The sequence below is a fragment of the Carcharhinus amblyrhynchos genome, chromosome 1, assembly GCF_965287045.1.
Source record: "Carcharhinus amblyrhynchos chromosome 1, sCarAmb.v2.hapA, whole genome shotgun sequence".
Lineage (NCBI taxonomy): Eukaryota > Metazoa > Chordata > Chondrichthyes > Carcharhiniformes > Carcharhinidae > Carcharhinus > Carcharhinus amblyrhynchos.
Genome location: NC_137324.1, coordinates 7,604,760 through 7,630,753, shown reverse-complemented (window position 1 = coordinate 7,630,753; position 25,994 = coordinate 7,604,760). Strand labels below are relative to the sequence as shown.

General features: G+C 48.6%; 1 protein-coding gene across 2 annotated transcripts in view; it reads left to right on the top strand.

Moving 5' to 3' along the window:
- cyp26b1 (cytochrome P450, family 26, subfamily b, polypeptide 1) overlaps positions 1-23,877 on the top strand; it is a 51,352-nt gene extending 27,475 nt beyond the window's left edge. For both annotated transcript variants that reach the window (XM_080192101.1, XM_080192186.1), the window contains 5 exons: positions 1,327-1,551; positions 13,803-14,078; positions 16,131-16,286; positions 20,164-20,445; positions 23,445-23,877. In XM_080192101.1, coding sequence (XP_080048227.1) covers positions 1,327-1,551; positions 13,803-14,078; positions 16,131-16,286; positions 20,164-20,445; positions 23,445-23,837 — 1,332 coding nt within the window. In that variant the 3' untranslated portion in view covers positions 23,838-23,877. The remainder of the gene's footprint in view (positions 1-1,326; positions 1,552-13,802; positions 14,079-16,130; positions 16,287-20,163; positions 20,446-23,444) is intronic.
- Positions 23,878-25,994: the final 2,117 nt, after the last annotated feature.

Here is a 25,994-nt window from a genome sequence, read left to right as displayed (position 1 = left end):
CCGTTCCTTCTGGCTGGATCAGAATCCTGGAACACCCTCCTTAACAGCACAGTGGGTGTACCTACACCTCAGGGATGACAGCAGTTTCAGGCAGTGACCTGCCACCTGCCTTCTCAAGGGCAATTAACAATTGGTGATAAATACAGGCCTTGCAATGATGCCCACATCCCCCTGAGCAGATAAAGAAAACAAGCTACACATTCCCATACTGGTAGATGTTTCGTGACAGCTGCAGTTTCACCTTTGGTGCTGAATTCCTGGGAATGTGAGTCAGAGGGCAGGACTGAAGGGGAAATGGAGAAGGAGTGAGTTCATAGCTGGTGAGATTGGAAGATTACCCCCCCCCCAATCCGAGCCACTTAAGACGGAACTACTTTCACTGTTCGAGGCATTATAAATGGAGAGTGTAGTCACCTCCCTGTGCTTAAGTTAGGGCGGCACAGTGGTTAGCGCTGCTGCCTCACAGCGCCAGGGACCCGGGTGCGAATCCCGGCTTGGGTCACTGTCCGCATGTTCTGCCCATGTCTGCGTGGGTTTCCCCCGGGTGCTCCTGTTTCCTCCCACAGTCTCAAAGACGTGGTGCAGTGGCCGTGCTAAATTTTCCCTCAGTGTGACCAAACAGGCGGTGGAGTGTAGCGACTAGGGAGATTTTCACAGTAACTTCGTTGCAGTGTTGTTAATTTAAGCCTACTTGTGACACCAAGAATTAAACTGTCTCCACCCTGTAATTTTCCATCATAATCCCTGTACCCCAACACCTCCCCATTTTCCTTCATTATTATGAAGGGTTCCGACCAAAGCAGATTGCAGAGAAACTGCCTCCAGTGACAGAAGCAATGAAGAGTTTAAGGACAGTTAGCAATAAATCCACATTGGGAGATCAGGTTTTCTTTAATGCAGTGAGTTGGTTGTGATTTGAGATACCCTGGGAGGAATTTTACCCACCACGGGAATCGGAACAGGCGGATCATGGAAAAGCCCATTGACTTCGAGCGGGATTTTCCTGGTCTTGGGGTGAGCGAGGCAAGGAAATCCCACTCCGCTGTCTGCAAAGGGCGGGGAGCGGGGAGATGGCAGGTCAATGGCAACTTCCAAGAGGGAACTGAATGAGGGAAATGTGTGGAAAGAGCAGGCGATTGAGGAAGCCTTGCCAAAGAGCTGGCTTCTGCACAATGGGCTGATTGGCCCCGTTCTGTGCTATTCTGTATTGGAGCTAAGGGAGCTGGTGTCAAATCAGGTTTCCCCTGGTATGTGAGGTGTCCCTGAATCTACAACATGTAACATTTTCTCTCTCTGTCTGTCTCTCTCTGCCTCTCTCTGCAACAGGGGTCCAGATTCCATGCATCCAGACGGGAAAAGTACGGCAACGTCTTCAAGACTCACCTTCTGGGCCGCCCGCTGATCCGTGTGACTGGCTCGGAGAATGTCCGGAAGATCCTGATGGGTGAGCACACCCTGGTGAGCAGTCAGTGGCCTCGTAGCACTAGGATGCTCCTGGGTTCCACCAGTCTGGTCAACTCCATTGGGGACATTCATCGTCACAAGCGGAAGGTGAGCATTTCGAAGGGCAACTGTGGCTTGCACCCTCCTTAAGGGTCACCACCTCCTGTTGTAGGTTGAGACTGAGGGCCTTGTTTTATTTGTCCCCATTTCCAACTCCATTCCCCTCACTACTCCCTCCATCCCCTTCCCTGGTAATGCTCAGTTCGGATCCTGAGATGAGCTCTCCACCATGTATCCGCGCCATCACTAACACTGCCTATTTCTACCTCCCTAACATGACCTGACTGAACCCCTGCCGCAGCTCATGTGGGGATCGCACAGTGGTTAGCATTACCGCTTCACAGCGTGAGGGACCTAGGTTCAATCCTGGCTTAGGTCATGGTCTGTGTGGAGTTTGCACATTCTCCTCGTGTCTGCATGGGTTTCTTGTGGGTGCTCTGGTTTCCTCCCACAGTCCGAACAGGCATTGGAGTGTTGTGACTAGGGGAATTTCACAGTAACTTCATTGCAGTGTTAATGTAAGCCAAACTTGTGACTAATAAATAAATTTTACTTTAAAAGAAACTTCATTCACCCCTTTTATCACCTTGAGACTCAACTATTTTTTTCACAGAGGGCAGTGGGTGTCTGGAACTTGGGGGACGTAGTGGAAAAAGGTACAATAGTGACTTTTAAGGGACGTCTTGACAAATACACGAATAGGATGGGAATAGAGGGATATGTCTACGGAAGGGTGGGGGTTTTAGTTCAGTCGGGCAGCATGGTTGGTGCAGGTTTGGAGGGCCGAAGGGCCTGTTCCTGTGCTGTAATTTTCTTTGTTCTTTATTCCAATGGGATCTTTCTGGACTTGTCTCCCACATTTTTATCCCTTGAAAACCTGAGGTCACCCCAAACTGTGTCCTAACTTACACCAAGCTCCCCCCCCCCACCGCCATCTCATTGTTGGTTAACCTCTGTTGGCTGCTGGCTGAATAATGCCTCAATTTCACCATTTTTATCCTTATTTTCAAATCCTTCACCCCCCCCCCGCCCCCGATCTCCATCATCGCCCCCAGCCCCACAATTCTTTGAGTTATCTGGCCCCTTGCCCCTTCCCGGATTTTGATCATCTGTGATTGGTTGTGCCCTCAGCTGCCTCGACTCAGTGCTCTGGAATCGCCTCCCTCTGTGCCTCACTTTCCCCCTGTATGACTCTCCTTAAAACCCACCCTTACCTTCCCCAGTTTCCAACTTTGCTTTATAATGTCCCGAGAAAGAAGCTCGGAGTGATTAATGACATTAGGAGCACTCTTCAAATATGGGCTGATGTTATTGAGCTGTTAGACCTGGGTAAAATAGATGGAACATCACCCAGTTCACCTTTGAGAATCTGGTAAAGAGAACCATTCTGACAAACCCATCACAAAGGACTTGTGTCAATTGGTTCTCTGGTCAATGTTTACCCCTCAGTCAACATCACAGAGGGGAAAAAAAGAGGAAACTTGTCATTATCACATTGCTGTTTGGTCAGACTTGTTATGTTATTGGCCGCCATGTTCTCTACATCAGTGACTATACTCCGGTGGCTGGAATGTCATGAGGTTGTAAAGGGAGCTACATAAATGCAAGTCACTTTTGTTCCAGAGATTTACAATATGGAAACAGGCCCTTTGGTCCAACTTGTCCATGTGCCCAGTTTTTACCACTAAGCTTGTCCCAGTTGCCTGCATTTGGCCAACATCCCTTTATACCCATCTTACCTCTATACCCAGCCCACTTCCATAACTGTCTAAACGCTTTTTAAAAGACAAAATTGTACCCGCCTCTACTACTACCTCTGGCAGCTTGTTCCAGATACTCACCACCCTCTGTGTGAAAAAATTGCCCCTCTAGACCTTTCTGTGTCTCTCCCCTCTCACCCTAAACCTATGCCCTCTAGTTTTAGACTCCCCTACCTTTGGGAAAAGATATTGACTATCTAGCTGAACTATGCCCCTCAGTATTTTATAGACCTCTATAAGATCACCCCTCAGCCTCCTACACTCCAGGGAAAAAAGTCCCAGTCTATTCAGCCTCTCCTTATAATTCAAGCTACTTACTTACTACTTTCATTTTCAGACAAATATCAGGGCAAGCATCTATCTCCCCCACATCCTCGGCTGGACAGCTTAAGGAACCATAGGTCCAAAATCACCTGTTCCTCCCCAAGCCTATTTAATTAATTTATTTATTAGTATCACAAGTAGGCTTACATTAACACTGTAGTGATGTTGCTGTGAAAATCCTCTAGAAGGCACACTCTGGCACTTGTTCGGGTATTCTGAGGGAAAATTTAGCATAGCCAATGCATCTAATCAGCATGTCTTTTGGACTGTGGGGCGAAACCGGAGCACAGGGAGGAACCCTCGCAGACATGGGCAAAACGTGCAGACTCTGCACAGACAGTGACCCAAACTGAGAATCGAACCCAGGTTCCTGGCGCTGTGAGGCAGCAGTGCTAACCACTGTTCCATCATGCCACTATACTACCAACTGTCCTGTCTCAAGTTCACCATCTACCTATCCCTAAATATCATGTACTGAAAGAATTCTAGTGCATTTGATTTGAATGAATCAAAATGAATTGCTTCATGTGTTTTAATAACAGAAGTTTTCTTAACAAAACTTCTTAAAATGTCAGTGCGGAAATGCAGATGTTTTCTATATCATCCTGTGCAATTCCAGGAAATATACTGTTAATGTACCAGATCAGAAACCCTAATGTACTTTATAAGAACGTAAGAACTGGGAACAGGAGTAGGCCATCTGGCCCCTCAAGCCTACATTGCCATTCAATAAGATCATGGCTGATCTTTTTGTGGACTCAGCTCCACTTACCCGCCCACTCACTATAACCCTTAATTCCTTTACTGCTTAAAAATCTATCTATCCTTGCGTTAAAAACATTCAATGAGGTAGCCTCAACTGCGTCACTGGGCAGGGAATTCCACAGATTCACAACTCTTTGGGTGAAGAGATTCCTCCTCAACTCAGTCCTAAATCTGTTCCCCCTTATTTTGAGGCTATGCCTCCTAGTTCTGGTTTCACCCACCAGTGGAAACAACTTCCCTGCTTCTATCTTATCTATTCCCTTCATAATCTTATATGTTTCTGTGAGATCCCCTCTCATTCCTCTGAATTCCAATGAATATAGCCCCAGTCCACTCAGTCTCTCCTCATAAGCCAACCCTCTCAACTGTGGAATCAACCTAGTGAATCTCCTCTGTATCCCCTCCAGTACCAGTATATCCTTTCTCAAATGAGGAGACCAAAACTGTACAGCTGCAACATAACCTCCCTGATTTTAAACTCCATCCCTCTCACAATGTAAGTCAAGCTACCACATTCCTACCTCTTCAATCCAGGTTAAACTGTCTCAATCTAATTCCACCTAGTTTGGATACAACAGAATCTAACTCAGCACAGCACAACTTACTGTAACTGAATTTGAAGATACTCAACTCAACCCAACACAACTCAACCCAACACAATTCAATCCAACACAACTCACCTCACCATAACTCAACCAACGACAACTCAACCCACCACAACTAAACCCAACCAACTCAACCCACCATAACTCAACCCATAAAAACTCAAACCAACTCAAATCAGCCCAATCCAACCCAACACAATACACAACACAAACCCCAATTCAATTCAACTCAACTGCACAACACACAACTCAACCCAACTCAACCATGTCAACCCAACCCAATCTACCACCATTTAATCAAACTCAATGAAACTCAATCCAACCCATTCAACTCAACCCAATCCAACTCAATCCAACCCAACTCAACCCAATGCAATCCAACCCCACTCAACATAACTCAATACAACTCAACCCAATCCAACTCAATCCAACCCAATTTAACCCAATGCAATCCAACCCAACTCAACCCAACCCAACTCAACATAACTCAGTACAACTCAACCCAACACATCTCAACCCAATACAACCTGACCCAACTCAACTCAACTCAACCCATCGCAACCCAACACAACTCAGCCCAACTCAACTCAATTCAACTCAACCCAACCCAACTCAACCCAACACAACCTAACCCAACCCACCTCAACCCAACTCAACTCAATCCAATCCACCAACTCAACCCAATGCAACCCAACCCAACCCGATGCAAGCCAACCCAACTCAACTCAACTCAATGCAACCCAACCCAACTCAACTAACCCAACTCAACCCAATCCAACTCAACCCAATTCAACTCAACCAACTCAATGCAAATGAACCCAATTCAACCCAGCCCAACTCAACCCAATCCAACTCAAAACAACCCAACTGAACTCAACCCAACACAACTCAACACAACTCAATTTAATTTAACTCAACCCAATCCAACTCAACCCAGCTCAACTAAACCCAATACAACCCAACCCAACACCACACAACCCAACCCAACTTAACCCAACCCAACACAACCCAACCCAACCTAACCCAACTCAACCCAACCCAACACAACTCAACTTAATGCAACCAAACCCAATCCAGCACCACCCTACACAAACTATTTCAACCCAATCCACTGAACACAACTCAATCCAACCCAACCCAATCCAACTCAACCCAACTCAATTCAATTCAAGTCAACCCAACCCAACCCAAGACAACCCAACACAACTTAACCCAACTCAACTCAACCTAACCTAATTCAGCACAACACAACTCAACCCAATCCAACGCAATCCAACCCAACCCAACACAACTCAACCCAACACAACACAACCCAACTGAAAACATCTCAATCCAGCACAACCCTACACAACCCACTTCAACTCAATCCAACTCAACTCAATGCAACTCAACTGAACCTAACTCAATATAACACAACCTAACTGAAGCTGACACAACTTAATACCCTTCAACTGAATTCAATATCACTCACCAACTTAATGCAATTGAACATCATCTCATTCAAAATACATGCAAAGTTAGTTTCAGGGTTATTAATCCAATAATAATTTTCAGGAAATGGGTGAATTAATAGACACAAAAGTAAATTAAATACAGAGTGGGTAAGCTCTGGTGCTTAAATAATTCAATTTAAAGCCTGGTTTCTCAGTATATTTCCCTTCAGTAACTCCCTTCAGATGATCTTTGGCTGAAGCAACAGTAGAATTCCTGAGTAATCTTCCTCATAATGAGGCATTCCCCTTCACTCTTCAGCACCACTGGCTTAACAGAGTGATGATAAACTATCTCATAAGGAATCAGTCACCCTCTTTCTTTATGACTGATTGAATCACCATCTGCTCTCTCTGGATCTCCCTCTCTTCCCTATCCCAACCTTTTGTCCCAAATTTAATGTTCTCCCCTCTTGTCTTGAGGCTGGTGCAAACATTCAGTGGGTCTGGGGCGATCACTGTTTATGTACAAATGTAGGCAGCGTGTGTTATCAGGCTATTTAACCAGTGAGGCTCCACAATGGAACGCATTCCAATTCTTGCTTCTTGTGTGCTTTCCAATCCTAGCAAAATGATGGGAATTGGGAACAAGCCCATGCATTTTGTTCATGTGTACTGAGGTCCATTCCACTGACATGATTTTCCACAGCGCAGGGAGGTGGTGGTGGGGGTGGGGGCTGGGTTGGGTCAGAGTAGGGGGGGCATTGTAGGTGGTGATGGTGGTGGTCAAAGCTCGGATCAACATGTTCCTTAGGGCTCAGTCTGCTTACTGAAGTGTTCCTTTAGCAACTTAGCCATCAATCTTGGGAAGGGGGGGGTTGGTGGGGGTGGGGCAACTCTCCCAAAAGAATTTTAAGTGTTGATTTCACAGGAAAACTGGAGTAATTCACGCTGTTTTTTTTCATTGGGAGTTCTCACTAGGATCTCCAACACTGCAATGCGGAGGTCACCAGTGTGAATCTCATTAGATTTCAGGGGGAGGGGGGCCTATTCCTGCTGGGAGGCTGAAACCAGCGGGGCTCTGCGCACGCGCAGTACCTCTGAACTGTCAGCTCCCTGACTGCTGGCCAGCTCGATCGCTGGCTGGCCTGGGACCCCCGCAAGGCTGCACACCGCTCCCCCCCTCCCCGCCAATCCCCCACAGCCCCATCAAGGCCCCCATCCCTATCCTGGAGCACCTCAAAAACTAGCTAGAAAACCAGCACGGCGGGGTGGGAGAATCACTCTCCAGTGCCAAGGTAAAATGTTGCAGATGCTGAAAAGCTGATACAAAACCTGGAAGTACTCCGTAGATTAGAGGTGTCTGTGGAGAGAGGAACAGAGCTGAGCTGCTTTCCTGAATGGTGGTGGCTTTCACAGGGGCTGTGTGCTCACTTGCTGAGCGTGTCCATCAAGGATTCATCTCTCTCAGTTATAATCCACCTCTCTCCTCATTCTGTCTTTTCCCCTGGCACAGACACAAACTGCTTCACCTGGACTGGCAGTAGTGCCTAGCTGAGCCTGCTTTTTTCCAAATGGAATGTACAATAGTTTAAACGCTGGGGAAGAGTGTTCATTGAGGGACTGATAACCACAAACTCCCAGAAAACCAGGCATTTGTGTTCTTCTGTTGAGAACGTTTAATATTATCCAGTGAAGTACAGCAGGAGGCTCGGAGCCATTGTTTCAATCAGCTGCTCCAGGTCATCCATTGGAGATTAAAATCCGTATGCCTATGGAACGCTGGCTCAAGTTCTGGATACTGAGGGTTGTCGATGTTTGAGGATTTAGCCCACACTGGCTCTTGTGGAGCCTCCTGACAGGACAAAGCATTCTGCAATGGCACACTACAGGAAGAAAGGTCCAGCAAGCCTTGTGAGGAACAGGGGGGCTTTGAACCTATGATTTCTAAAGCTCTGCCCCATTGAACGGCAAAGTGGTTATCACTGCTGGCTCACAGCGCGAGGGGCCTGGGTTCAATTCCAGCCTTGGGCGACTGTCTTTGATTTTTAATTCGATTTATTATTGTCACATATATTAATATGTGGTGAAAAGTATTGTTTTTCACCTGCTGTACAGATGAAGCACACTGTTCATAGAGAAGGAAATGAGAGAGTGCAGAATGTAGCGTTACAGTCATAGTGAGGGTGTGGAGAAAGATCAACTTAATGCGAGGCAGGTCCATTCGAAAGTCTGACGGCAGCAGGGAAGAAGCTGTTCTTGAATCGGTTGGGACGTGACCTCAGACTTCTGTATCTTTTTCCTGACGGAAGAAGGCGGAAGAGAGAATGTCCGGGGTGCGTGGGGTCCTTAATTAAGCTGGCTGCTTTTCTGAGGCAGCGGGAAGTGTAGACAGAGTCAATGGATACGTGTGGAGTTTACAGGTGCAAAGGTGTGCAGGTTAGGTTGATTGGCCATGCTAAATTGACCCTAGTGTCAGGATAAATAGGTGCGTTTGCAGGACCACCCTAGGTGGTGGGTACAGACTGGATGGGCTGAATGGCCACCTTCTGTACTGTAGCGAATCTGTGATTCTATCACTTGACCTCACAACACTCTTGAGTCAAAGGTGAGAGTGTAACTCAGTGAGCTTCTGCTGACCCTTAACGGTAGGCTCCAGCCACCCAGATGCTGTGGCCTGAATTTTAGGTGTGGGCGAGGGCTCGTGGGTGGCATGAGGGACCAGCGCAGTCCCTCACCCTCCATCCCCACCCTCCGCAAAGCTGCTCCCTCTCTTTGCAAAGTTGCAGTGGTGTCAAAGTTTCAGCAGAGGGTGCAGTGGGTGCACACGGAGGAGCCAGTGCATCAAGCTGCAGGTTTGGGATCAGCTCTGGGCTGACGGCGGTGGGGAGGGAAGTGAGTCAGTTGCTTGAAGAGAGCCTGGTGGAGCAGGACTTGAGAAAGCACATTGTTTACAGAACCACATTCGGTTGTGAGAAAAATGTGGAGAAATTAAATGCCTGGAATGTGTGGACCCGAACTCTGTCACCGAGTCGACGCTCCCAGGCCAGTTGGGGGATGTTGGCTTATCTTGCCTGTGGTGACTTGCTGAGAGAGTTATCCAATTAGATCCGCTGTTCTTTACTGTTTCCCCATGGCCCAGTTTCCTTTCCAACTATTTCTCCAATTCCCTTTTCGAATGGGATTGAATTCAACTGCTGGGAATCAGGTGAAGTGTTGGAATTGTAAACTGACAAAGAAAATGCATTCTTTTTCTCTCCATGTTTCCCCTTCGTCCTCTTGAGATAAACACACTTTACAGGAGTGTGTGTGAGAGTGTATGTATGTGAGTGTGTGTGTGTGTTTGGCAGGGGCAGGAGGGGTGGTGTGAGAGTGTATGAGTGTGTATGGGGGTGTGTGGGTGTGTGTGTGTGTGGGGGTGTGTGTGTGTGTGTGAGTGAGACTGTGTATTTCTGTATGTGAGTGTGTGTGTGTGACTGTGTATGTGAGTGTGGGAGTGTGTGTGACTGGGTATCTGTGTATGTGTGTGTGTGTGTGTGAGACTGTGTATGTGTGTGCGTGTGAGACTGTGTATCTGTGTATGTGAGTGTAGGTGTGAGTGTGACTGTATATATGTGTGTGACTGTGTATCTGTGTATGTGTGTGACTGTGTATCCGTGTGTGTGTGTGTGATTGTGTATCTGTGTATGTGTGTGTGTGAGTGACTGTGTATCTGTGTATATGTGTGTGTGTGTGACTCTGTATGTGTGTGTGTATGACTGTGTATCTGTGTGTGTGTGAGTGTGGGTGTGTGAATGCATGCTGTGTGTCTGTGTATGGGTGTGTGTGTGTGGGTGTGTGTATGCATGTGTGTGACTGTGTGTCTGTCTTTGAGCGTGGGTGTGTGAGTGTTTCCTCTGGGTGTTCCGGTTTCCTCCCACAGTCCAAAGAGTGTGGGTTAGGTGGATTGACCATGCTAAATTGCCCCTTATTATCAGGGGAACTAGCTAGTGTAAAATACCTGGAGCTGTGTGGATAAGGTCTGGGTGGGATTGTTGTCAGTGCAGACTGGATGGGCAACATGGCCTCCTTCTGACTGTAAGGATTCTATGAAATAGAGTGAAGGCTGCAATTCTCTCCTATACCTCTTTCAGCATACTGGTCACAAAATCTCTGCTGATGTTCACTTGCTGCACTGTTTAAAGTTTATTTATTAGTGTCACAAGTAGGCTTATATTAACATTGCAATGAAGTTATTGTAAAAATCCGATGCTGCTTGGACACACTGAGGAAGAATTTAGCATGGTCGGTGCACCTAACCAGCACTTCTTTTGAACTGTGGGAAGAAACCGGAGCACCCGGTGGAAACCCACGCAGACGTGGGGAGAATGTGCAAACTCTACACAGACCCAAACTGGGAATCGAACCCAGGTTCCTGGAGCTGTGAGGCAGCAGTGCCACCCACACAGTGTCAGTAGGCACTGTCATTCGGGTGAGAGGCTCCCACTTGTCTCTGCTGTGATCGATTGTCAGAAAAACCCATCTGGTTCACTAATGTCCCCTTAGGGAAGGAAATCTGCTGTCCTTACCCAGTCTGGCCTATGTGTGACTCCAGAGCCACAGCAATGTGGTTGACTCTCAGCTGCCCTCTGAATAGCGAGGGGGATAGAATATAAAAGTAGGGAGGTCTTGCTGCAACTGTACAGGGCACTGGTGAGGCCGCAGCTGGAGTACTGTGTGCAGTTTTGGTCGCCGCACTTACGCAAGGATATTTTGGCCTTGGAGGGAGTGCAGAGGAGGTTCACTGGGCTGATACCGGAGATGAGGGGGTTGGCCTATGAAGAGAGACTAAATAGACTGGGTCTGTACTTGTTGGAGTTTAGAAGGATGAGGGGGGATCTTATAGAGACGTATAAGATAATGAAGGGGATGGATAGGGTAGAGGTAGAGAGATTCTTCCAGCTTAGAAAGGACAGCAGGACTAGAGGGCGCAGCCTCGAGATAAGGGGGGTGCAGTTTAGATCAGAGTTGAGGAGGAACTTCTTCACTCAAAGGGTGGTGAATCTCTGGAATTCTCTGCCCGTTGAAGTGATGGAGGCTACCTTGCTAAATGTATTTAAGACACGGGTAGATAGGTTTCTGATAGACAGGGGAATTAAGGGTTATGGGGAGAAAGTGGGAAAGTGGAACTGAGCCACGACAGATCAGCCATGATCTTATTGAATGGCGGGGCAGGCTCGAGGGGCTAGATGGTCTACTCCTGCTCCTATTTCTTATGTTCTTATGAATAAGGGCAACTAGGGATGGGCTACGAGTACTGGCCACACTAGTGTCTTCCATGAATGAATAAAAGAAAAGGCAGTGTGTTTGCACGCTGAGCGCTCTGAGAATTCACAGCCTCCAGGGTACAGCATAGTTCAACACAGTGGTGTTTCCACTAGCGCACAGGATTGCTTGCATTTTCTTCATCTGTAACCTTCACCAGTTTTTCTCTGTCCACAATTCATTGTACGAGTCTGCAGACCATTGTGATGCTGGCCGTCACCTCCCCGTAGCTCCTACGCACGTTTGCGTCATTATTGTAATGCACTCAGAATCAAATACCTCAATGTACTATACTGTGTTATTGCAGAGAAAAATAGCACTGATTTACTTTGTGTAAGAAGGTGGGTGGAGCCAGACTGAGGCGAAAAGGGAACCTCAACATTATTTGAACAGTCGACAGCTGAAAGCAAATTATATAAACCTACAGAAACGGGGCCAGGAAAATCTTACCTTTTCCCAGACCAGGAAAGCCACCTCCACTGAGGCTGTTTTTAAAGGTCAGGAGCTGAACTGTTCCATTACCCTTCGAGTCTGAGAGCTCCCACTGTATGGTCTCTCTGTCGTTTCCATTCTCTCTCATAAACAATGACTGGCATCAGAATCAGCAGGATAAACACGCACCATTCATTCTCCAGAGAGTGACCAAACCAAGTTCTCACTCGATCCTCATTCCCTCTAATCCATAATCCCTCACTCCCTCCTCACTCCCTCCTCACTCCCTCCTCACTCCCTCCTCATTCCCTCCCCACTCCCTCCTCACTCCCTTCTCACTCCGTCCCCACTCCCTCCCCACTCCCTCTTCACTCCCTCCCCACTCCCTCCCCACTCCCTCTTCACTCCCTCCCCACTCCCTCCCCACTCCCTCCTCACCCCCTCCCCACTCCCTCCTCACTCCCTCTTCACTCCCTCCCCACTCCCTCCCCACTCCGTCCTCACTCCCTCCCTACTCCCTCCTCACTTTCCCCTCACTCTCCCTCCCTTCTCGCTCCCTCCCCACTCCCTCCTCAATCCCTTCTCACTCCTTTCCTCCTCCCTCCTCACTCTATCCCCACTCTCTTCCTCCTCACTCCTTCCTCACTTCCCCTCACTCTCCCTCACTCCCTCCTCACTCGCTCCTCACTCACTCTCACTCCCTCCTCACTCTCTCTCACTCCCTTCCCACTCCCTCCTCACTCTCCCCTCACTCCCTCCTCACTCTCCCCTCACCCCCTCCTCACTCTCCCCACACTCCTTCCTCACTCCATCCCTCAATCCTCCTCACCATTTGCTCAATTTCTAATTGGCACACCCTCAGAGCAGGAAAGGAGGTGATGAGAAAGTGGAAACATTTTTTGCCGCTATTTAACAGTTTGCATGTTTTTGGGCGAAGAACCCAGGGTACCAACCTCCGCACTGCAATTGGGGAACTGGAACTCAGGTTAAGAAATGAGAAATAATAGCTGGATCGAGTGAAGAATTGATTTCCCATTCAGTAGCGCCTGGTATTACTCACTACAATCTTTCAAAGTAATGTCTGAAATCATTGAACAAAAGAGCTGATGAAACTTTCTCCGGTTCCCTGTGGCTTTGAGTCCAGGTGTCAAGGATATTATCAGAAAAACCTGGTTGCATCACTAATGTCGTAGAATCCCTACAGTGCCATTCGGCCCATCGAGTCTATACTGACCACAATCCCACCTAGCTTCTATTCTCATAACCCCACGTATTTAACGCACTAATCCCCCTGACACTAGGGCCAATCTAGCATGGCCAATTAGCCTAAACCGCACGTCTTTGGAGCGTGGGAGGAAATCAGAGCACCCGGAGGAAACCCACGCAGACACAGGGAGAGCATGCAGACTCCACACGGACAGTGACCCGAGGCTGGGAATTGAACCCGGGTCCCTGGCACTGTAAGGCAGCAGTGCTAACCACTGTGCCACCATGCTACCCGTGCCCTTTCGTCTTTACTAATGTCTGTACTAAGTTTGTGCCAATATCTAACACTAATTAACTGCTCTCTGAATCGGCCTGCCATTTGTACCAAGACTGAACAGTAAATACTGGCTGTGTCTGTGACACTGGCATGTGGAGAATGAATTCAAATCTTCGTTGATCTGGTTCATTTCCAGATTTTTGCCAAGGTTTTCAGCCATAGTGCCCTGGAATGTTACCTTCCCAAGATCCAGCAAGCGATCCAGGATGGAATACGAGACTGGAGCAGCAGTGGGGAACCCATCACCGTTTACCAAGAAGCCAAGAAGCTGACCTTCCGCATCGCAGTCCGGGTGTTACTGGGATTCCGCATTTCCGAGCCGGAACTAGACCTCCTGTCAGAAAGTTTCGAACAGCTAGTCGCCAATCTTTTCTCCTTACCTCTTGACTTTCCGTTCAGTGGCTACAGGAAGGTAGGTCACTTCGTATGGACAGTAACTTAATGATCGAATCTTACATCAACATTGACTGTATCTCTACTGATGTTAATCCAGCTCCCTCACACTGTCACTCAGTAACCCCTCTCCCCCAGCACCCTGTGTTACTGACTGTATCTCTACTGATGTTAATCCAGCTCCCTCACACTGTCATTCAGTAACCCCTCTCCCCCAGCACCCTGTGTTACTGACTGTATCTCTACTGATGTTAATCCGGCTCCCTCACACTGTCACTCAGTAACCCCTCTCCCCCAGCACCCTGTGTTACTGACTGTATCTCTACTGATGTTAATCCAGCTCCCTCACACTGTCACTCAGTAACCCCTCTCCCCCAGCACCCTGTGTTACTGACTGTATCTCTACTGATGTTAATCCAGCTCCCTCACACTGTCACTCAGTAACCCCTCTCCCCCAGCACCCTGTGTTACTGACTGTATCTCTACTGATGTTAATCCAGCTCCCTCACACTGTCACTCAGTAACCCCTCTCCCCCAGCACCCTGTGTTACTGACTGTATCTCTACTGATGTTAATCCAGTTCCCTCACACTGTCACTCAGTAACCCCTCTCCCCCAGCACCCTGTGTTACTGACTGTATCTCTACTGATGTTAATCCAGTTCCCTCACACTGTCACTCAGTAACCCCTCTCCCCCAGCACCCTGTGTTACTGATTGTATCTCTACTGATGTTAATCCAGCTCCCTCACACTGTCACTCAGTAACCCCTCTCCCCCAGCACCCTGTGTTACTGATTGTATCTCTACTGATGTTAATCCAGCTCCCTCACACTGTCACTCAGTAACCCCTCTCCCCCAGCACCCTGTGTTACTGACTGTATCTCTACTAATGTCAATCCAGCCCCCTCACAGTTTCAGTCTTTTGGTGTTGTTTAGATTGGATGTTAAATTCCGATGAGGGAGGTTTTATTGCTGGGTAATTGTTTATTGCTTGTTCTTTTGTTCAGTTGGAGCTGACTTCAAATCCATTCTAGAGTAATTGTGTAACACTGACTCCTCTCTCTCTCTCTCACGGTAGTCAGAGATGGACTGAGGTTACGTTCTCACTGTCCACTTCTACTGCCTATTGAGGCCATTAGGATGTCTCTTTGTTAATTTGCAAGGGCGCACTGATGTATTCGGAGCTGTCCTGTGAAATTTCGTGATGGGCTGATAATTCTGGAGCTCATCCAGAATGTTGCTGTCCATCTCTTAACTTGCATCGATTCTGATTCCTCGCTGACTTACGTTGCTTCCTGGTCAAGCAAGCATCTCGGATATTAAAATCCTCATGGTTCTTTTCAAATCCCTCACCCTTCCCTCTTGCTGTGACGTCTTTCCAGCCCCAGAAGCGCTCTGAGATCTCTGCACTCTCCCAATCCCCAGCCGTAGGGTGACACGGTGGTACAGTGGTTAGCGCTGCTGCCTCACAGCGCCAGGGTCCCGGTTCGATTCCCGGCTTGGGTCACCGTCTGTGTGGAGCCTGCACGTTCTCCCCGTGTCTACATGGGTTTCCTCCGGGTGCATCGATTTCCTCCCACATTCCAAAGAAATGTGGGTTAGGTGGATTGGCCATGCTGAATTGCACCTTAGTGTCAGGGGGACTAGCTTGGGTAAACGCATGGGGTTATGGAGATAGGGCCTGGGTGGGATTGTGGTCGGCGTAGACTCGATGGCCCAAATGGCCTCCTCCTGTAGGAATCTATGATTCTATGATAATTCTCTCGCCATCTCTCATCTCCTGATGGCTGGCACATCCTTCTCTTCCTAGCCGTGTGTTCAGTTGCCGAGATCCTAAGCTCTGGAATTCCCTCGCTGAGCCTCTCCGTCTCGACCTCACTCCTTAAAATCTTAGCGTTTATCACCTTACGGGTTTCAGTGTCAGTATCTGGTTTGATGAAGGCTTCTGTCGAGCACATTGGGATATCTGTTGTGTTAAAGCTGGTGTATATAGGCAAGTTGTTTTTGAGTGAATGAGGTTCTGGCCTGACCAGTGACGATTGTATTGTACCTTCACCTCTTGACGGCTGCAGGGTATGCGAGCCCGGGACAACCTTCATAAGTACCTGGAGAAAGCCATCAGCGAGAAACTGCAGTGCAAACAAGAGAAGGATTACTCAGACGCGCTGGACATTCTGATAGACAGCGCGAGGGAGCAAGGCAAAGAGCTCACCATGCAGGAACTGAAGGTAACCAACTCTCCCAATCCTCACTCCCGAAAACAAACGGGCGCGATTCCCGCCAGCTTCTTTGGGCGAGCTGGCTTTTGATCATTTACGGCACTCGGTGCAATATGGAGTCCACCAGGAGAACCACACCAGTGGCCAGGATGGGCTGGGGGGCGTTGGGGGGGGGGGGGTGGTGTCTGCAGGGGGGGGGTTGCACACGATTGGGGGGTGGGGAACTGAGCCTAAACCCGCTGGAGAGTCCGGCATCAGACTGTTCAGGGGCTGACTGGGGCTTGGCGCGAATCTCCCAGTAGACGGGGAGCTGGTTGACATGCCCCCACCACCCCCGGGGCAGCGCGGTGGCACAGTGGTTAGCACTGCTGTCTCACACAGTGCCAGGGACCTGGGTTCGATTCCCGGCTTGGGTCACTGTCTGTGCCGAGTTTGCACGTTCTCCCCATATCTGCGTGGGTTTCCTCCAGGTGCTCCAGTTTCCCCCCCCCCCCCCCCAATCCAAAGATGTGCTGGTTAGGGAACATTGGATTAATAAATGAACTTTAAATACCAATCACCGGCCTTCTGATCTCTGGCCCCAGCAACCCCCCACCCACCTGATCACCGATTGTGACACTCCCCCTTCCCAACCCCCTGCTCCCGATCACCAGGGTCCCACCTCCTCATGGCTGCCTCAACCATGGCAGCTGATGGAGTTAAAATTCAATGAATAAAATCTGGAATAGAAAGCTAGCCTCAGTAATGGTCACCATATAACTCTCATTGATTGTTGGAAAAACCCGTCTGCTTCACTCATGTCTTTTGGGGAAGGAAATCTGCCATCCTTACCCGGTCTGGCCTACGTGTGACTCCAAAGCCTCAGCAATGTGGCTGAGTCTTAAAATTTTTCTAGATCATTCATGTGGACTTGGGCATCGCTGACTGGTCAATATTTATTGCCCATCCCTCGTAAATGCCCTCCGAAATGGCCTAGCAAGTTCAAAGGCCATTAAGGCAGGGCATTAAATGTTGTCCCTGCTACTGATGCCCACATTCCATGAAGGAATAACAAAACGGGAAAAGTTTGGAACGTTCAGACGGCAGGATGGGGCCATTTTGGAGCAACTGTTTCCCCGGGTGGAGGAGTCCGAAAGGAAGGGGTCATGACCTTTAGGAGTGACATCAGAGGACCCAGTGGATATTCAAAGAACAAAGAACAATATCAGCCCGGGAAACAGGCCCTTCGGCCCAATGAGCCCGCGCCGCCATCTCAACACCACCAGCCCCCCTCTCCACCCACGACCCCTGTCTAATGTTTTATGGCCATCCAGATTGAGGGAAACTGATTCAGGGACAATTTATTCCTGCCAATCAGCCTTACAGCACATCTTTGGGGTGTGGGAGGAAACCGGAGCACCCGGAGAAAACCCACGCAAGCACGGGGAGAATGCGCAAACTCCCACAGACACCGGCCCAAATCCATGTGTCTGCACAGCAATCAGCGATAGCCACTGAGCTGTCGTCTTGCCCAGTATCTTGTCCAGTTTAGGCACACACTAACGACGTGAAGCACTAGGCCAATCTCGAACAACCAAGAGCAGCCCCAGTACGACCCATCGCGTGTATGCCCTTCGTTGGACACGAGGCGGACCGACTTAAAACCTGTGAATGAAAAGAGAAAAAACATTATTGTCATACCATATCCATTTACATTACCAGGGACGCCCCAGTGCTAATGACCCTTATTTAAAACAATCTCCTATATCCACCCATCTCCAACCCAGTCATGTGCCTGTCTAAGTTACTCTTAAATGACTCTAGCGTGTTTGCCTCCACCACCTTATTTGGCAGAGCATTCCATACCCCCACTACCCTCTGTGTGAAAAACCTCCCTCTAATATCTGTGTTGTACCTCTCCCCCCTCACCTTAAGCCCATGGCCCCTTGTCCTATTTATATTCATATTTGTACAGGAAACACGAGTTCTGCTTCTTCATAAACTACCTTTATTTCTTTGATCCAACTCCACGTACAGTTTTCCACTGACAGCCAGTGCCACCTGTGGCTACCTTTATATATCAGTGACTTCTATCAAATTAGGAATTAGTGGGAAGGTCTGTGAACCCATTCCTAACAATCCAAGCCCCTGTCCCAAAAGGCAGCTGGAGCTGTCAGTACTCAAATGGGTAAAGGCTTGTTGGGTGAAGATATTATTAAAAGCCGGGAGATGGGGCTGAGGTTCCGCTCAGCCACAATCTAAATGAATGGGAGGATAGGCTGTAGGGCAGCGCAGTGGCACAGTGGTTAGCACTGCTGCCCTCACCGTGCCAGGGACCCGGGTTTGATTCCTGGCTTTAGTCACTGTCTGTGTGCGATCTGCACATTCTCCCTGTGTTGGCGTGGGTTTCCTCTGGGTGCTCTGGTTTCCTCCCACAGTCCGAAAGATGTGCTGGTTAAGGGTGCATTGGCCGTGCTAAACTCTCCCTCAGTGTACCCGAACAGGCGCCGGAGTGTGGCGACTGGGGGATTTTCACGATAACTTCATTGCAGTGTTAATGTAAGCCTACTTGTGACTAATAAGTAAACTTTATTTTAGACACTGAGCAGTTATACAGAATTTCTTTTTAATTGTTTTATGGGACGTGGGTGTCACTGCCTGGGCCCAGCATTATCACCCATCCCTAACTGCCCTCCATTTCAGAGGGCAAGTGACAGCCAACCACATTGCAATGGGTCTGGAGTCACATGCAGGCCAGAATGGCAGGTTTCCTTCCCTAAGGGACATTAATGAACCAGGTGGGCTTTCCCGACAATTGACAATGGTTTCATGGTCATCAGGAGATTTTTAATTCCAGATTTGTATTGAATTCAAATTTCACCATCTGCTGTGGTGGGGTTTGAACCCTGGTTCCCAAATCTTACCTGGGGTCTCTGGATCAGTAACCCATTGACAATACCGCTATACCACTGCCTACCCATGGTGGCTCCAATCAGTCTGAGATGTGGATCTCCAGTAATAGTTGGTCACATCTCTCTTCAGCTCACTCACAGTTGGCACCTTGCCAGAGGAAACTGCGCTCGCACATGCCCTGATTCTAAAACATTAATTCTCCTACAGATGAAAGGGCTGAGAGCTAAGCTGAGAGAATGATGAAGGGTAAGGCAGACGTAGAGAAAATGTCCCAGCTTGCAAGGCTGTCCAAAACTGGAAATTATAGCTATGACACAGCGGTTAGCACTGCTGCCCCACAGCGCCAAGTACCTGGGTTTGATTCCTGGCTTTGGACACTGTGTGGAGTTAGCACATTCTCCCCGTGTCTGCCTGGATTTCCTTCGGGTGCTCCGGTTTCCTCCCGCACTCCAAAGATGTGCGGGTTAGGCTGATTGGCCGTGCTAAATTGACCCCAAAGTCAGGGGTATTTGCAGGGTAAATACTTGGAATTATGGATATCGGGCCTGGGTGGGATGGCGGCGCAGTGGTTAGCACTGCTGCCTCACAGCGCCAGGGTCCCGGGTTCGATTCCGGCCTCAGGTCATTGCCTGTATGGAGTCTGCACATTCTCCCCGTGTCTGCCTGGATTTCCTCTGGGTGCTTCAAGGATGTGAGGGTTAGGCTGATTGGCCATGCTAAAATTGCCCCTTTAGTAGGGTAAATATGTGGTGTTGTGGGGATGGGGCCAAGATGGGATTGTTATCGGTGCAGACTCGATGGGCTGAATAGCCTACTTCTGCACTGTAGGGATTCTACAATCTTTAGGCTCTAGATGTTATGATGTTGTGACGAGGAGTCGGAGGAGGAGGAGGTTGTGGAAGTTAACCAGGGCCCTGGGGCAAGCTGGGCCCACTGGCCTGTTTGGGTGCTGGAAGTTCAATGTTGTTCCATGTCTGCCCTCCCCCCGTCCCAGGAATCCACGGTGGAACTGATCTTTGCAGCCTTTGCGACCACCTCGAGCGCGACCACATCGCTGATCCTGCAGCTGCTGCAGCACCCGGAGGTGCTGGAGAAACTGAGGGAGGAGCTGCGGAGTAACGGGATCCTCCACAACGGCTGCAAGTGCGAGGAGACCCCCAGGATGGCCACGGTCGTGCGCCTCAGGTACCTGGACTGTGTCATCAAGGAAGTCCTACGCCTGCTTCCACCTGTCTCGGGTGGCTACAGGACAGCGCTGCAGACATTTGAGTTAGACGTAAGTGCAAATCAAACTTAGGCCCCAAAGAGGCCTAGCAAAGAATTAATTAATTTGCGTCCAATGCCAATGAGGTATTCTTGAAGTACAGTTAATAGGATGGTTTAAAGTTTATTTATTATTAGTGTCACAAGTAGGGGGGGATCTTATAGAGACGTATAAGATAATGAATGGGATGGATAGGGTAGAGGTAGAGAGATTCTTCCCGCTCAGAAAGGACAGCAGGACTAGAGGGCACAGCCTCAAGATAAGTGGGGGGCAGTTTAGATCAGAGTTGAGGAGGAACTTCTTCACTCAAAGGGTGGTGAATCTCTGGAATTCTCTGCCCGTTGAAGTGGTGGAGGTTACCTCGCTGAATATATTTGAGTCACGGGTTGATAGGTTTCTGATAGGGGAATTAAGGGTTATGGGGAGAAAGCGGGAAAGTGGGACTGATCCACTTCAGATCAGCCATGATCTTATTGAATGGCGGGGCAGGCTCGAAGGTCTAGATGGTCTACTCCTGCTCCTATTTCTTATGTTCTTATTAGTCATAGAATGATAGAATCCCTGCAGAAGGAGGCCATTCAGCCCATTGAGTCCTCACTGACCACAGTCAACCCCAGGCCCTATCCCCGTAACATTTACCCTGCTAATCCCCCTGACTCTAGAGTCAATGTGACATGACCAATCAAAAAGGATGGTTGGAATGTGACACTGTACCTGCAAAGATTCCATTACCTGAAAAGACTCACATTCCAACCATTCTTCATACTCCAAATCTGTAATTATCTTGCAATTGTGTCTCTATCTATATGAGCCGTGTTCGTGAAACCTACCTCTCACCTGTTGAAGGAGCAGCGCTCCGAAAACTGATGGAGTTCAGGAGAAACTTCTAGAATCAGAGAATGGTTAGAATGTGGAACTAGCCACTGCCGAGAGCGGTCCGCTGTAAACATTCAGTCGCCCCACCACTGATGCATCATGTGTACCATCTACAAGATGCACTACAGGAACCCCCAAGGCTCCTTCAGCAGCACTTTCCAAATCCACAGTCTCTACCATCTAGAAGGACAAGAGCAGCAGATATCTGAGTACATCAGTATCTGGAGGTTCCCCTCCAAGACACTCACCATCCTGTCTTGGAAATATATCACCGTTCCTTCACTGTCGCTGGGTCAAAATCCCTGCCTAACAGCACTGTGGGCGTAACTACACTGCAGGGATGGTGGTAGTTCGTAACTCTTTCATGAACGTGGGGCGTGACTGGCTAGGCCAATGTTTATTGCCCGTCTCTAATTGCCCTTGAGAAGGGGCTGATGCGACAGGGCTTTCCCTGTCATTGCCCACACCAGTGTTGTCGATGTGTTTTACCTTACCCCAGCCTGGAGACGTGAGCACATTCCATTGCAGTGTGTGGGGAACTGCCTGATGTGCTGTTCACCACATGAGGCCTCGGAACAAGGCCCGAGCTGTCCTGACAGGTTGATGCAAACGGTTCAGTAAAAGGACAGGGACATTCTTTATGGTGAATATTCACTGAAAGTGATTAACTGGGGATCTTGCTGTGCGCAGATTGGCTGCTGGCTTTCCTACAGCACAAAATAACTCCACCTCAAAGTTACCTCACTGACTGTGAAGCAATTTGGGCTCGAGATTGTGAAAGGTGCTATAGAAATTCACATGTTTTTATATTAGAACATTGACTCAGGGCCAGTGAGGCAATTTCAATCCAATTCCCTTCCCTCACCTAGTGACGCACTAAGGCAGTCTTTTGTCTGTTTCCATAGCGAGTAATTCCCAGAACAGGTCGCTGGTGATATTATTACACTAGGAAGAGCGCAGAAAGGATTTACTAGGGTGCTACCAGGATTTGATGGATTGAGTTATAAGGAGAGGCTGGATAGACTGGGACTTTTTTCTCTGGAGCTTTGAAGACTCTGGGGTGATCTTATAGAGGTCTATAAAATAATGAGAAGCTAGATAGTCAATGTCTTTTCCCAAAGGTAGAGGAGTCTAAAACTAGAGGGTTTAAGGTGAGAGGGGAGAGATACAAAAGGGTCCAGAGGGGCAGTTGTTTTACACAGGGGGTGGTGAGCGTCTGGAACGAGCTGCCAGCGGTATTGCAGTGGCTGATACAATTTTGTCTTTTAACAAGCATTTAGACAGTTACACGGGCGGCATGGTAGCACAGTGGGTTAGCACTGCTGCTTCACAGCTCCAGGGACCTGGGTTCGATTCCCAGTTCGGGTCACCATCTGTGTGGAGTTCGCACAATCTCCCCGTGTCTGCCTGGGTTTCCTCCGGGTGCTCCGGTTTCCTCCCAGAGTCCAAAGATGTGCTGGTTAGGTGAATTGGCCATGCTAAAATTGCCCCTTAGTGTCCTAAGACGCTTAGGTTAGAGGGATTAGTGGTTAAAATATGTAGGGATATGGGGGGTGGGGGGGGGAGCCTGGGTGGGATTGTGGTCGGTGCTGACTCGATGGGCCGAATGGCCTCTTTCTGTACTGTAGGGTTTCATTGGGTATAGAGGGATATGGGCCAAGCATGGGCAATTGGGATTAGTTTAGTGGTTTGAAAAGGAAGGGCGACATGGACAAGTTGGGCCAAAGGGCCTGTTTCCATGCTGTAAACCTGACTCTAGTCTGTCGCCAGGGGTTTATATCTTGAGGGGGTGACACTCCCCATCAAGCATGGCTGACCAGGAGTCTCTCCCACTCTTAACCGCCGGTCATTGGTGTGTTTAGAAGGAGTTTTTACATGAACGTTCTGCACAGATAGGGACCCAAGCTGAGAATCGAACCCTGGTGCTGTGAGGCAGCAGTGTTAACCCACTGTGTCATCGTGCCACACCTTCCTTGGCCATCGTGTCCTGCCGTGGGACTCGAACCTAGATCTTCTGGCTGAGAATCAGGGATGCTACCCACCAGGCCAATGAAGCAAACCCTCTTGTTGTTTAATTTTCGGGTTTAAGCGATCGAGTGGGGGAGTTTAACCACTGCCTGCGTTTTCGTTTTCAGGGATGCCAGATTCCCAAAGGCTGGAGTGTCCTGTACAGTATCCGGGACACGCACGACACGGCTCCCATATTCCAGAACGTTGAGGTCTTCGACCCTGACCGCTTTGGGGAAGATCGGGACGAGAACAAAGGTGACCGCTTCAGTTACATCCCCTTTGGAGGGGGCATCAGGAGCTGCCTGGGCAAAGAGCTGGCAAAGCTGATTCTGAAAGTGCTGGCGATGGAGCTGGCCAGCACTAGCAGGTTCGAGCTGGCCACCAGGACTTTCCCCCGAATGTTGACGGTGCCAGTGGTTCACCCCGTGGACGGGTTGAAGGTCAAATTCTCTGGACTGGATTCCAATCAGAACGAGATAGACCCAGAGACAGAGTCGATGCTGGGTTCCACGGTGTAACGGAGGGCCAACTCCTACACCCCACCTCCCCTCCACCCCCACCCCCCCACCCCACCCCGGCCTCACCACCACTTCTCACCAAACCCCAGTGAAGCAACAATGGTTCAACACACACACACACACACAAAAAAATACACACCTGAATTTTAAGGAAAAAATAAACTCTTTGACAAACTAATGTACAAGGCATAAAGACGCAACAGGCCTCTGAGCAAATTTCCGTTGTGTCTGGCACAAGGATGGCGATTTTGGATGGGGAAAGAAAAAAACTTCGCGCGAGAGTCACACAAAGAGAGAGTTCCGAAGGCAAAGAATCCTGGACAAGTGGAAGGGATGGGGAGCGGAGGAGGAAGAGAAGAGGATTTGACCAACTCAAGTTGAGGAGCGAGCGAGGGAGGGAGAGAGAAAGAGAGAGAGAAGGGAGAGCGGGGAAAGGACACGGGAGAAAGTTGGTGGAAGAGATGACCTTTCAACGGAAGACAAGAGACTATCTTTAAAAAAAAACACATATATATCCTGCGTTCCTACTTAAAGTATATATATGTTTAAACTTACTCTGAGTACCATCCTAGGTATATAACTTGATTAGAGATTGCAACAGAGTTGCAACCTTTGCACTTTGAATGTTGATCCAATTACTGATGCTGGTTATATTCAGCGTAAACTTAGAAGCCCTAGCAAACTGGTTTAAATTTGTACTATTCCTATCTTTAAGCTATATATGGATTATTTGTCGTGTGTTTTTATTTTAAGATTGCAATTAGACGTCTAGTGTAAAAAGAAACTATTTTTTTTTCTGTTGGTAAATATTGTTTTAGTAAAAAATGAACAAAAGATTCCTTCGCTTTGAGTGGCTTGCTTGCATTGTGTGCGTGAGGGTATGTGTGAGGGTGAGTGAGTGGAAGGGGGAATGTTGAGTGTGGGGGTTGGTGAATAAGCAGTACTGGATGTGACTGTGAACACGTCAGAACTGAAGCGACGGGAGTCGGAGCGAGCAGACCAGTGTGAACTCCTAATCTGCTTCACCATTCGCTAAGATCAGGGCTGATCTTCAACACCAAGTCTCCAGTCCAACCACATAAGTTTATTCATTAATGTCACTAGTAGGCTTTCAACACTGCAATGAAGTTACTGTGAAATTCCCCGAGTGGCCACACTCCTGTTAGGGTACACTGGTAGAGAACTTAGCATGGTCAATGCATCAAATCAGCATGTCCGCGTGGTGAACCTGTGGAACCCATTGCCGCAAAGGGCTGTGGAGGCCAGGTCATTGAGTGTCTTTAAGACAGAGTAAGAAGTCTCCCAACACCAGGTCACAACACTGACACCTTTAAGATAGAGATAGATAGAACATAAGAAATAGGAGCAGGAGTAGGCCATCTAGCCCTTCGAGCCATTCAATAAGATCATGGCTGATCTGAAGTGGATCAGTTCCACTTTCCCGCTTTCTCCCCATAACCCTTAATCCCCTCGTCTATCAGAAACCTATCTACCCGTGTCTTAAATATATTCAGCGAGGTAGCCTCCACCACTTCAACGGGCAGAGAATTCTAGAGATTCACCACCCTTTGAGTGAAGAAGTTCCTCCTCGGCTCCGATCTGAACTGTCCCCCCCCTTATCTTGAGGCTGTGCCCTCTAGTCCTACTGTCCTTTCTAAGCAGGAAGAATCTCTCTACCTCTACCCTATCCATCCCCTTCATTATCTTATACGTCTCTATAAGATCCCCCCTCATCCTTCTAAACTCCAACGAGTACAGACCCAGTCTATTTTGTCTCTCTTCATAGGCCAACCCCCTTATCTCTGGTATCAGCCTAGTGAACCTCGATAGATCCTTGATCAATAAGGGGATCAAGGCTTGCAGGAAGAAGGCAGGAGAATGGGGATCAGAATCATATCAGCCGTGATTGAATGGTGTGGCAGACACAATGGGCCAAATGGCCTAATTCTGCTCCTATACGTTATGGGTCTTTCAGGCTGAGAGGAAACCAGAGCAGTCAGAGGAAATTCACACAGGGATTATGTGCAAACTCCTTACAGACAGTGACCCCACATATTTACCCTGACACTAAGGGGCAACTTAGCATGCCCATTAACCTAACCGGCACATTTCTGGACTGTGGGAGGCAACCGGATCACCCAGAGGAAACCCATGCAG